The sequence below is a fragment of the Fukomys damarensis genome, unplaced genomic scaffold (genome assembly GCF_012274545.1).
Source record: "Fukomys damarensis isolate Sample0158 unplaced genomic scaffold, DMR_v1.0_HiC HiC_scaffold_2, whole genome shotgun sequence".
Lineage (NCBI taxonomy): Eukaryota > Metazoa > Chordata > Mammalia > Rodentia > Bathyergidae > Fukomys > Fukomys damarensis.
Window position 1 is genome coordinate 18,040,977 of NW_022900914.1, and position 13,792 is coordinate 18,054,768.

At 35.0% G+C, this 13,792-nt stretch overlaps 1 protein-coding gene across 2 annotated transcripts in view; it reads right to left on the bottom strand.

The window, feature by feature from the left end:
• Atl2 (atlastin GTPase 2) overlaps positions 1-13,792 on the bottom strand; it is a 31,576-nt gene that overhangs the window by 6,043 nt on the left and 11,741 nt on the right. For both annotated transcript variants that reach the window (XM_019204669.2, XM_010604975.2), the window contains exons 2-9: positions 10,843-10,977; positions 9,771-9,875; positions 6,400-6,450; positions 6,049-6,105; positions 5,140-5,232; positions 2,855-2,993; positions 1,881-2,008; positions 667-723 (exon numbers count right to left, since the gene is read on the bottom strand). In XM_019204669.2, coding sequence (XP_019060214.1) covers positions 667-723; positions 1,881-2,008; positions 2,855-2,993; positions 5,140-5,232; positions 6,049-6,105; positions 6,400-6,450; positions 9,771-9,875; positions 10,843-10,977 — 765 coding nt within the window. The remainder of the gene's footprint in view (positions 1-666; positions 724-1,880; positions 2,009-2,854; positions 2,994-5,139; positions 5,233-6,048; positions 6,106-6,399; positions 6,451-9,770; positions 9,876-10,842; positions 10,978-13,792) is intronic.

Sequence of the window (13,792 nt, forward strand, 5' to 3'; positions counted from 1 at the left end):
AAAAAAAAAAAAAAAAAAAACAAACAAAAAAACAAAAAAAAGGAGTAGGTTACCTAGTGAGCTTAAGGCCAACTGAAAGATACACAGAGACTCTGTCTCCAAAAAAGAAAAACTAAGAATTTGCCCAAAGTAGTGAATCTTAAAAAATTTAACTGAATTAAAATATCATTGTTCCAAAGAACACTATTGAAAAAACAAATCTTTATTCCTAGAAATACCTCTAAATCATTCATATGAAAATAAATCTTATTTCCAGTTTGTCAAAGACTCAGAAAACAGAAGCTTAGTTCAGAAAGACCACATTAAAGCATCTTACGTAACAGAAAATTCCTATACTTTGAATATCTGAAGAGAAGGTATCAAGGACACTTTATTTCTAGTGGCCTATACATGCTCAAGGCCTATAATCTGTTACTGTATCAGTTGTACAATGTTATTTTTTAAAAATCATATAAAAACTTTTGGACCCCTGATATATACTGCCATAGATACGTAAAATTTATCTGCATGTGAGAAGAACACACCTCCCCCACCTCCATTTCCAGCATTTCTCTCTAAGGAAAAGATCTTAGTTCTCCCTCAAAAATAACTATTCAAGCAACATCCATCCCTCCTCCACACCCCATCACAGACAGACAGTCTCTCTCTCTCTCTCTCTCTCTCTACCTGAAGCATGGACTTTGGATGTGGAAGTTCCTCTCCTTGATAAATTTTAATGTAAGCCTAAAAGAAAGAAGATTCCCAAAAAAATCATTAATATAAAAATAATCCATACTATTAAAAGAAAATTCTAAGGTTTAAAAATCTTACTCTCATTCCAACAAAGTTAATCCTGTTTTCAATATTATTACATGTTGTTAAATAATATGCTAGAGAAATGCTTCTAAATATAACTCCAACTTGTATAAAGTATATCTCATGTTTTTTTTGGGGGGGGTTTGAGACAGGGTCTCACTATGTAGTTGAGACTGACCTGGAACTCACTATGTAGCCCAGGCTGGTCTCGAACTCACAGCGATCCTCCTGCCTCAGCCTCCCAAGTGCTGGGATTACAGGTGTGCGTCACCACGCCCAGCCTAAGTATATCTCATGTTTAAAGGGCTTATATATAAAATGCCACCTGCTTTGTGGAAAAAAATTTAATTCTCTCCTATTGTTGATGTCTCAAATAGGTAAGTCAGAAAACTTCTTAACTCAGTATTTTGCTTTGACTAGCTGCAATTATATTTCAGCTCAAGAAAAATTACCCAATTTGTAGTTTAAGAGTAAGGAAAGGATGAGATTTTCAAAGTCCATAAGACTTTCTTCTACTGACTCAAAATTAACTCCTAAATGTAATATGAAAGTTACCAAGTATCCAATAAGTGAACAAAAATATATTCTTAGTCAAAGGTATTTTCACTCCCACCTATCTGTAACTCCTATTAGCAATACAATGCTCTGTAGTCCTCTTCTTCTGATAGGCAAGCTATAAAGGCTACAGAAAAATAGGAAAAAAACTGAATAATTTAATTGATCTCAAAGGCTAGTATAAGATACTTTCAGTTGCTCTTATCAAGTTCTCAGCACTCTGAGGAAATGCTTTGGTGAGAATTCAGAATGCAGAATTAAGTTTCCAATCCCTGCTATCCCTCGTAAATGACAGAAAGGCATTGCAATACAATAAATGACTCCTTTCCACATGAGACGAAGTAGGGTAACTCTGTGAACAAATAAAATCACTATCTACCAGTCACAAGTAGGCTATTTCATTAAATGTTGGTACATCTCATTCGAGACAGAAAAAATGTTTTTAATTTAAGTGAAATTTCTTATATACACATTAGCTTAAGCTAATCATATTTCTAGCTCAGACAAAGCCACATTAAGTGTTCACCCACCTTAAAATATTCTACAAGATCTCTACAAGTGACTTTAGATCCACTTATCTCTTTTTCTACCAAATTTTCAGGGGCAAGCAGCAATGGAACTAGATTTCGAAGCTCTCGTTTAAATTCTTCATCAATATCTAGTGGGCATGAAATTGGTCAACATTGTTAGTCAAAAAGAAATTTTTATTTAAGTACCTATTGATAAGGATGCATAAAATTCTGTTTTATGAGATATGAATACATACTATTCTATAAGTAGAATCACTTAAAAAAACTCAACTATGTTATATCTCCTAGGAAAAATATATAATCCCCATTACTCTACTATACTGTTTCATCCATTTCCCCATAATTCTTCTAGTTCAAGTTATGGACTACCACATCCACATTAAGTATTATCTAAAATATCATCTTCAAAAAAGGCAAACAATTTAAGAGATTAAAATTTAATGCTAGACTGTTTTCCTATACATACTGTAAGTCTTTTGCCACCAGACCCAAAATAATCCTAAAATAAACATTAAAAATCATGCTATCAACTCTGAAACAGAGATTTAAATCTGACTGCATCAATACAATACAATAAAATTATAAAGCTTTTTAGCAGGCTATAATCAGATGAAATAGTAAAGAATGTTCTCAGCCTTCAAAATTTAAGACATGAGTTCTGAACAAGGCTACCTAATAAAATACATTAATCGGAGCCGGGGATTTAGCTCAGTGGTGCTGCCGCCTGTCTAGCATGTGGAAGGTCCAGAGTTCGATCCCCAGTACCAATAAATTAATTAATTAATCAAGATTCAAGACAGGTACAAACAAGCCAATAGTAAGCTAGAGACAAGAGTATTACCATTACAATCTTATCATTATCAATGCATCAATCCTCCAGTATAAAACAGGACAGTTAGGGATTCATATATTTTCAAAAATCTTTCAGCCTCTAAAACATAAGTTTTGATTTTAGCAAGAATGAGAATTCCCACCTTTCAATCGCCCATCAAAACTAGGATTAGTTGCAACTTTTAGACCAGGATGTGGCAAAAGGAAGCAACCCAGATTTGAGAAACAATTATGAATGTGCTTCCTTACATTCTGTAGCTCTTCATGTTGATTTTGTTTTACCTAAGGGTAGAAAGAGATAGGATAACAGCATAAAAAGGAGAAAGAAAATTCTTTAAAAATTTAAAAAAGAAAACATGCACACATACATGTACATTCAATTCCCATGTACTCCAGAGGAGTATTTTTTGACAATATGAAAAATTACAAAAGACCCATTGCTAACCACCTTGATAAGACCTCACATTTTCTTAAACCAAAGACTTTTTTTCCTAAATAAGCTGCCTGAGACACCAAAAAAACACAAATAATTAACCATCTAATTCATGTGAGGAATAAAATATGGTTGTGATTTATAAAATGGTAAGTAAATAATGTGCCCTTAATTATGATATCAAAAAGAAAGCAAAAACTAATTTGCCTATATATAAAAAGTTAACCCCAAATAAAAATAAGAACTAAAATAAAAAGGTTCCAGTGCAGTTCAAAGAACCTCGGATATTTGTTATTACTTCAGGGCTTTCTCTACCCAACTACCTATAAGTTATGCTAGCTATCAGAGCTTTGAGAGAGAAGAGATTAATATGCACTTTGTTTTGTTTTTTGGTTTTTTTTTTTGGAACCGGGGATTGAACTCGGGTCCCTGCACTTGCAAGGCAGCCCACCGAACTGCTGAGCTAAATCTGCAGCCCACTATGCACTTTCTGAAAGAAAATCTTAAACTAAGAAATGTTTTGAATAATTACAAACATCTAAATGTAATTCACATACCTTCCAAAGATTCTTTTCAAAAGCCATTGTTAACAAAACATGTGTCATTCATAATTAAAACCTTGGAAACTACCTAAACCTCCATCAACAATGGAAAAATGGTTATCTATTCGTTTAGTAGAATACTGTATGGCAATGAGAATAAATGAACTAAACTTCAGACAACAGTATGGCTTAATCTCAAAAACAAAATACTGGACAAAAAAGCTAGACACAAAAAAAGAATTTCTGTAAGTGATTTTATTTATATAAAGTACAAAAACAAAGCCTGTTAAAAGTCGGGCTACTGGAAGTAGTATGGAGGTTGGTGCTTTTTGGAGGCAGGTTACAACAAGCTTGTGCTTATCTTATACAAACGCATCAAGAAACTTTCTGAATACATGCACCACATCAACAGAAGTTTAAAAACCTTGGCTTTGAGGTGCATTATATAGAATTTAGGTGGTATACCTGATGTACTCTGTATTAATTTCCTCTCAACAAAAGAAAAACTGGTAACTGAAATTATCTAAAGGTTCTGAAAATACATTGCGAATAATCCAAGAATAAATAAGGAGTTAGTCCTAATCTTATTTTAGAAATTTTTTTAAAAAATCGCACTGTACCTCAAGTTTTTGAATGTGGTTGAGAAGCCAAATGCACCATCCCACAGAAAAATAAAATCTTATGTAAATCGTTTTCTACGTATCTTTGTATAGGTGAACAGATCTCAATCTAAAGTATCTGACCTGCAAGTCTCCCAAGTATTTCCATGGGAAGATTAAAAAAAAAAAATCATGACCTTGTTGGTGAGCTTATTTCCAGAAATATCTTAGTGTGACATACTATCAAGAAGTAAAGCCAGTTGAATTCTAGTACTAGTTATCAATAATTACCTAAGTGACCACAGGCAAGTCACTTTTCTGGGTCCTGGTTTCACTGCGTATATATATCTATATACACAGATAATGCACACACGTATATGATCTATATCACCAGTATAGATATAAATATAGATAAAATGCTGAAACAGATGATATTTAAGATCCTTCTTCTGGTTCCATATGCTATCACTCAATCAAAGATAGCATCCCTTTCAGCAAGGGTGTCACATCATTTATGTTCAATGCATAACGTCTGCTCAGCTGGCCCAGAAACACACGTGAATAACTGAAGTAAATTAAAAAGTTAGTGTCCTTCAAAAACGTTGATCCTTTGAACATCTAATTACTGAGGACTGTTTGTTCTGCAAAGAAACACATTTTCCTAACTTAGATTCAAGGGCATTGGTTTTTGTTTGTTTGGGTTTTAGTTTAGTTTAGTTTTATTTTGTTATTTGCAAGTCAACAGGGTTAACCTGAGATAACTTAATGTACACCAGTGACACTTAGTGATCGGTACTACGAGCAAAGGCCAGGCAGCCCACCCCTTTGCCCAACTTGGTGTTTATGGGGCTTACCTGCAATCTCTTTTCAAGAAATTGTTTTCCACCTTCTAAACCATATGAATGTTCATAAGGATAACTCCAATCTCTAATCAAAAACATTAATGTCTATACAGAGAAAAAAATATAAATCATTTCTTATGAAAAAAAATCTTAAGAAAAATCATAACTATCACTACTACTGAAACCTCTAAACAACACTTATCAAAAGTTATAGTAACCAAATGGCCAATACTGCACATGGTTATATCAAGGGCCTACCTAAATCAACATTATTCCCAGTCCCTATACCAAGTAATCACCTCCATTTGAGATCTACATATAAAGTCACCCAAGCAATAATACAGGATTTAAAAAATGAAAAAAGGGTACAGTATATATCAAGGCATTTAGATCTTCCTTTTTTTTTCTAAAGATAGGGTCTCACTTTGTAGTTCAGGATGGCCCTGAACTCACTATGCAGCCCAGGCTAGCCTCGAACTTGCAAGAATCTACCAGCCAGCCAGCCGTGGTGGCACACGCCTGTAATCCCAGCACTTGGAGGCTGAGGCAGGAGGATCGCTGTGAGTTCAAGACCAGCCTGGGCTACATAGTGAGTTCCAGGTCAGTCTCAACTACATAGTGAGACCCTGAAGAAAAAAGAAGGAAGGACGAGGAGAGGAGAGGAAAGGACAGGGGAGGGGAGGGGAGGGGAGAAAGCAATAACCCCTTGACCTAAGTTAAAGTATTAAGAATCAATCTAGATTTGTTTGTTCTATTTCCAATCCTGTTGGCCTCCTATTGGTAGGTTAGCATCAACTCTACTGACTCTTGTCACTAGAAATTAGTTTGTTGTAATATCCTTGTTTCTCCAGTTACATAAGCTGAGGTGGCTCGACAGTTTCCCACAGGTAAATTTTTTAAATTTATAAAATACTTATTTACCTGAAATGGTTTCTGATAGATTTCTTCCATGGCAAGTCTTCCATATTCTGTAAATAACTATTAAATCATATTATTTAAAATAAGCCCCAATGAAGACTGAAAGACATCTGTAAAACTTTTCTGTATCAAAGCACCAGATGTCAGAGCCCTTGGTATCATTTGAAAGCCAAGCATTTAATTTACTAACAAATCAAGTATATACTAAACTGTCCTCTAGTTCAGAAATCATTTATCAGTTTAAAATCATGTTAACATTCAATTTTGCTAAAATTTTATAGGCTTCTGAGTATAAATTAGGACTAAAGTGAGAATTAAATGTTAATACTTTGGTATATAATGAGACATTCATACTTGCAAGTGTTGAAGATCATCTTCTTGAATATTCTGAGACAAATTATATACCTATTAAAACAAAATTTGTTTTTATTACTGTTTATTCTGAATGCCCAACTTACAAGTAACTTTCATTGTGAAAATGAAGATTACCTGATAGCTCAAAACCAAGATATCAATTAGCCACTATTTTAACCAATGGTACAGAAAAGACTTTCTCTTTCTTCCTAACACTCAAGATAAAACATGAAGGTGAAAGAGGTAGTGATAACATATGTAAAAGCCATAAATACAGCATACTGGTGGTCTAAAAGTGGTAGAGATAAAAAGTGTACTATGCAGCTTCTTTTTCTCCTGCTAAAAATGTTCTTTAGCCCAGTGTGGTAGCGCACAGGAGAATCACAGTGAATTTGAGGTCAGCCTGGGTTACTTAGGAAGTTCAAGGCCAGCCTGAGCTACATAGAGAGACCTTGTCTCAAAAAAAAAAAAAAAAAAGTTTCTTTAATGCCATGTTGTCATCATTTAAAAAGAAAAAAAAGTAAAATTTTTTTTCTAAGGTGGTGAATTTGAGAGGCAAAATTTCTACAACAATAAATTCCTAGGACTGTGAGCATAGTTGTCTCAGTGGTAGATTGCCTGCCTAACACACAAGGCCCTGGGTTTGAATCCCAGCACAAACAAAAGGAAATGAAATAAATCCCTGCTTGGTAAAGTATAGTTATTCAGTGCATTTCTCAAATACAACTGACTGTAATGTGGTTCTCTTTTTTACTGAATTCATCAGCCTAAACATGAAAATTTCACCAGACTGTGGAAGCTAATTAAAAAAACAGTAGGTCGGGCTGGGGTTTAGCTCAGTGGTTCCACCACCTGCCTTGCAAGTGCAGGGGCCTGAGTTCCCTGGTACCCAAAAAAAAAAACAGTAGGTGGCACTCTTGCCCTTCCTAGATTTTGAGGGCGGGGACGGGGGTCTTTCTAAGGTACATAGACCAGAGGTGCTAAAGGAGGCTCTAAAATATCCTCAGAAATAAACTGGAAAAAATGATTCTTTAGGTCCATTCCTTAATACACAGATCTTTGTAAAAGAACCTAGGCTGCTACAGGAGAAAAGTGGGCACCTACTGGTATATCCCTTCTCCTAAAAAAATACAAATATATTCTAACAGGGTTACCTCAAAGAGAAAACAATTTGTTCTAATAGCAAATAACCAACAATCTAGATGAACTTGGCGATCAAAATATAAGCACCCAAAATACACCAGAAAACCTAAAATGATATTCTCAGCTACTGATAATTCCAAACAGGGTTATCTAAAAAGTAATCAAGAGATGGTAGAGTTCATGTTTAATTAAAACCTCACAGCATGACCAACCTATTTTTACTCATGGAGACTTCAGCTTTTAGAAAGTAGGTCCAGATCCGTTTACTATCAGGGCTAGGTTACAAATAGTAAAAAAGGAGACTCATTTATTTCAGATCATTAGTACTTAGTATAATGCCTTGTACTTAATAGGTGCTCAATTTGCCAACCATCTACCAGCCAGATCATAAGAAAACTACCCTCAAAGATCAGGAAAAAAGCAGTAATGAATATCTTTATCTTCTTGGCCATTTAGACTCTAAAAGCACGTTAATATGTATTATCTCATTTATATCTTGTCTCTAACCACACACAGCAACCACAAGTGAGATAGGCAAGATGAATAAAACCCTCATTTTATAGATAAGAACATAGCTGAGTGCCTTAAAGTTACTGTCCAAAACCAGTATTCACAAGTTGGATAAACAAAGGACCCCAAATGACAAGTTTTAGAAAACTTCTTCATTATAATTTAAGGAAAGTTCTAAAAAGCCAGCTAACATGAAGGGCTAAAATGTGATAATATAAAGATGGAGAGATGGCATCTACTTGCCTCAAGGGAATCACAAATACCATTTTGGATGACCAGAAAAAGAAGGCAAAAAATGGGGGAAAAAAGAGACTAAGGGTCCCTGACAGCCTCACTTAGTAAGTAATGACAGTTAACCCCAGCCCTGTGGTAAACAGAAGCCATGCTGAAAAGTACCCCTCTTTTAGCTTTTATTAATATCCGAACTTCTTTCCACCCTAATACTTAGGTACTTCAAATTGTGGAAGGTGGGAAACAGGTGCTTACACAGACCGGTTCTATGTTCCAGACAATAAAGGAGACTAAGGCAGGAGGACTGCAAATTAAACCCAGCCTGGGCAACTTAGTGAGACCGTGACACAAAAATTAAAAGAAGGCTTGGAATATAGCTTAATACGAAGACCCTAGTTCAATCCTCAGTACCGAGAAAATAAATAAATAAAAAACAGCTACTCATAAGGAAAATTTCTTATCTTGGGAGAATACAAATACACTCCAGTAATTAATTTTTTAGTCAGAGATGTATCTCAATCATACATAATCTCAGAAAAGAAAAAACTAAATACAAAATGACATGTGTAGGTTTAACTGAGTACAATTAGTCTAAAATATACAGAGACGAGATAGCTTTGTTTGAAGAAATAAGAACTTGACAGAACACCAAACACAAAGTGAAAAATAAGGAATTTTATCCCTTTTAAAATCAAATAGGTGGGGACCGGGGATTTGGCTCAGTGTTTCCACCACCTGCCTCACCAGGGCAATGTCAGGAGTTCGATCCCCACTATTAAATAATAATAATAATAATAATCAAATAGGTGGGCCAGGACTTAGCTCAGTGGTGCCACCACCTGCCTTGCAAGCGCAAGGTCCCAGGTTCGATCACGGGTACCAAAAAAAATAAAAATAAAAGTAAAATAGCTGTTGCTGGGCATGTAGCTCACTGAGTTCAATTCTCAGTACAAAGACAAATAAACCAACAAAAAAATCAAATAGGTGCAATAAATCCTTACTTTAAGTATCAGCTAGGTTTCCTAATTGAAATAAGAATTAATCCTTATGCTTCTAACCTCCTGTAGTTCATTACTTGTCACAGATATCAAAGAGAAATCTAGACACTACACTATGGTTTGGCCAAGAAACAAAGCACTGTATCTGGCAGCTATAATGGTTATATGGCTGGTTTCAATTACAGATAGCATGTAATATTCTTTCCTTTAAAACAAAAAATAAACCAAAAAAAAAAAAAAGAAAACCACAGATGCTACAATGAAAATGCAAAAGAACTGGCTATTAGTTTACTGCTTTCTTTGTAACAAACTACTGTATGGAATTTCAGATTAGGAGCTAGAACAGCAAACACAGAAATGTAAATAATAAGAAACAAACAACTGTTTGTAAGTTTAGCATTTTTTTTTAAATATTTCAATCAAAACCCATTTTGAGGAGGGGCCGAAGGTATGCGGGTTATGTGGCTGCAGCACTTATTTGTGTCTCACCTGGACCGAGCTAGTCATAGTGCTCAGAGCAAAAACTGTTGCACAGTCTTTGATAGTTGACTGGCTATCAAAGGCACCTTGGGTATCCATCAGCAGCACAGCCACCTAGAAATTTGAAAGTTTAAAATACTCGGTAAAATAGTCATCAAAATGACTATAAAAATCAGACATTAAATAAATGTCAAAAGCAGAAATTATATCAAGAAAAACACTCACATCCTATGTACTCTAACATTAACAACCTACATGTTAAAAGTTATCAGGTTGTGGGGAGAAAGGAACCCTCCTCCATTGTTGGTGGGAGTGCAGACTAGTGCAACCACTATGGAAATCAATATGGAGATACCTCAAAGAGCTTGGACTGGAGGTTCCATTTGACCCAGCCATCCCTCTGCTGGGTATCTTTCCAAGAGAACTGAAAGAATCATATCACAGAGAAGTATGTGCACCCATGTTTATAGCGGCACAGTTTGTAATAGCTAAATCTTGGAAACAACCTATTTGCCCATCCGTTGGAAACTGGATAAAGAAGATGTGGTTTTTCTATAAAATGGAATATTACTCAGCCATAAAGAGCGAGAGAATAGATTCATTCATAGGAAAATGGATACATATTGAAGATATACTCCTAAGTGAAATAAATAAGTCCCACATGTGTAAATACCGAATAGTGTCCCTGGTGTGAATATTCTGCAACAATGCATAAGATTCTAATAAGATTACTGACATTTAGAAATGGGAGGAAAGGAGCTAAAGGTGGAGGGAAGGGGTGATACATAGGGGAAGAACAAAAAAGGAAAAGAAAAAAATGTGAGAGAATGAAAAGATGAAAATAAAGAGTTTGTAGATGGGGAGGGGAGGACGGGGTGAAGGGAGGGCCGAGAATCAAGACTTGCCATGTAAAGGTACATGATCCCAACAATGAATGTAACTGTACTGTATCCCTAAATGTACCAATAAACTCAATAAAAAAAAAATCAAAATAAAAAGTTATCAGATAGGCTGTGTAGTTCTGATTTTTAATATTGGAAAACAGCTCAAAAAAAATAGAAAAGTATAAATAGAGTTTTACTTTTGTTCCATTAGGTCTGTCAATCACAAATACTTCATTCCAAACTTGTATGCCTGTTGTTTCTCTTTCACAACCACCTCGCCATGTAAAGCCAGTCAATGGTTCATTGTTTCCACCAATCCAACTTTGAGAATCCTGTCAAAATCAAAGATAAATGTAAAATAAAATACATACAAATTAAAGTATCACTCATTCTGTATCTCTCTGAGGAAGCTAGCTCCAGAGAGAAAAAATATACTATGGAATACAAACAAGCAGTTCCAAAAGCAGTCCCAAGGCCTACATGGGATTCTATAGAAATGTGGTCTCCTGCAAGCCTGAACCATCACAAAATCAGTTCAAATCTCCATCCTCTAGGCTTTTAGATAAATGGAATTATACATACCCTCGTCTTTTAGGAAGATTTCCTACAATGGTTTTAAAATCATAAAAAAAGAGATACTGTTCTTTTAGTAGCTTCTTATACAGAAAAGTAAAACTAAGTTCTAGACAGAATGACTGTCAAAACAGCAGCACTCTCCTAGAATAGCTTTTACTAAAATTATTTTCACACTGCCTTTTAAAAATAATCAACTTTAAAAATAATCAAGACTTGTTTAGAACCTGACTCAAACAATACAAATGTAAAAACATCTTTTTTGAAATGAACAGAAAATCTGAATCCAGACTGTATATCATATCAAGAGTATTGAACAGGGGAAAATGATTGTTTGATGTGAATGATACTGTGTTAAGAAAAAAAATAATAGCCCTTATCCATTAGACATTTAAATTATTGTAGTGAAAAGATATGCTTGATATTTGCTTTAAAATATTCCACACAAGAAGGGGAAAAAGATAAAATAAGACCAACCAGGAGTGTTGATAGGTATAATGGGATTTCATAACACTGTCACTTTATTTGGGGATATGTTTAAAATTTTCCATAATAAAATGCTTTAACTAGAAACACAGGGCTACATTATTATAATTACACATTGTGGGGCTAAGAATATAGTTCAGTGGTAGACCACTTAGCATGCACAAGGCCATAGATTCAATTCCCAGCATCATAAAAATAAATAAACAAAAATAAATAAATGAAACAAAAGTTAATATATCATACATAACTATCTAGAAAATTAAACCTGGGATATCCTCTACGTTTTAATGTATTTAAGTCTACATATCCTTTCTTCAATGTATTCCAAAGGGAAAATTCCTGTTTCAGAAATATTTCTAATAAGCTTGAATATCTAATACAAAACAGATCACAAGCCCCTAAATTAGGGGTAGAAAAGATGGATCAATAAAGCAGATTTAAGATGGCAAAAAAACTGCCATTTAGACCATCATATAATGTGAGGATACAGCCTGAAACTTCAATCTGTGATAATTATTCCACAAAACTCCTATCCCTAGCAGGCTACTCCTATAAATCACAAAATTCTCCTGCTTTTTTTTTTTCCTCCCCATTTTCAATACCTCATCTCTCCTGATTATAAAGCTACCACATACGGCACAACTCCAATCATAGTATATTCAGTGGACTTGTGTTCCCTAAGGCATCCTTCGTAAGGATTAAAAGAATAATCATACCACTAGACAAGCACAACTGGTGGTCTTGCCCCTGGGGTATGTGTGTGTGTGTTTCAGACAGAATCTATGTAGTTCAGGCTGACTTTGAACTCACTTTGTAGCTCAGGCTGGCCTCGAACTTGCTGTAATCCTCCTGCCTCAGACTCCTGAGTACTGCGACTAAAGGCATGCACCACCACCCCTGGCAAGGAGACCAAATTAGTCTCCTTGCACCCCATCCTTTTCAGTCATTGATTTTTTTAGAAGTGTGGTCATGCCACTATCCTTGTATAAAAGATCTTTTCTTAATTTCTAGAAGACCATCTGCAGACCTGCTGCATAACAATCCATCTTTAATTTACTTTTCCTATCTTTTGCTAATGTTCCCCATAGATCTAAATATATATACCTTCCTATTTCTACTACACCCAGAAGATCACCATTCCCCAAAAACATATGTTGTTTAGTTACTGGGTATCATTCACTACCTAGACTCAAATATTTTTTTTTTTTTTTAAACATTGTGAGGGAATGGGATGCCACACGAGAAACTACTTATTCCTGGAAATGTCAGAGAAATCTGGTACTGAAGCAAGCACAGTAGCATATTACCTGTAATCCAAGCCACTCAGGAAGCTAAGGCAGGCGGGTCATAAACTTAAGGCCAGTTTGGGCAATTTAGAAAGACCCTATTCTAAAAATAAAACTGGTAATGTAGTTCAGTGGCAGAGTGCTAACCCAGCATGCGTGAGTCCCTGAGTTCAATCTCCAGCATAGTAAAAAGAAAAAAAAAAATATGGTATTGAATGAATTTATCTTTTTGTTTGGTTTTTTGAGACAGGATCTTGCTTCATAGTTCAGGCTGGGCTTGAACTTACTATGTAGCCCAGGCTGGCTGGAATTCAGGGCAATCCTCCTGACTCAGCCTCTCAAGTGTGCCATCATACCAGGTATGACCTGATTATTTTTAAAAGGTTCAATCTATACAAGAAGGTTAAAAGAATCTATCCTCTTAGAGAATTCTGCTTTTATTCTACATGTTGTTTATCATGTTTCTCCGTCCCTGTGAGAATAGTCTTCACAAAAGCAGGGGCTTTGCTTCATTCACATGAATATTCCCAGCATGCAGAATAGCGCCTGGCTTGTAAGCAGGCACTCAAAACATCACATGAATAAAAATTTTACTTTTATAAACCTCAAATGTGCTCCACTTTAAGCATGGCTAATAGATATGGAATATGATCTTTTTAAATATTCCTAAAAACAATATAATTACATGGACAATAAAGTAAAAATAATTTTTAAATGTATAGATGACTAAAATCATAGGCTAACATGCTTTATAATTCCACTCTTCAAAAGAAATTTAAAAAACTAATGTTCTATAAAAATC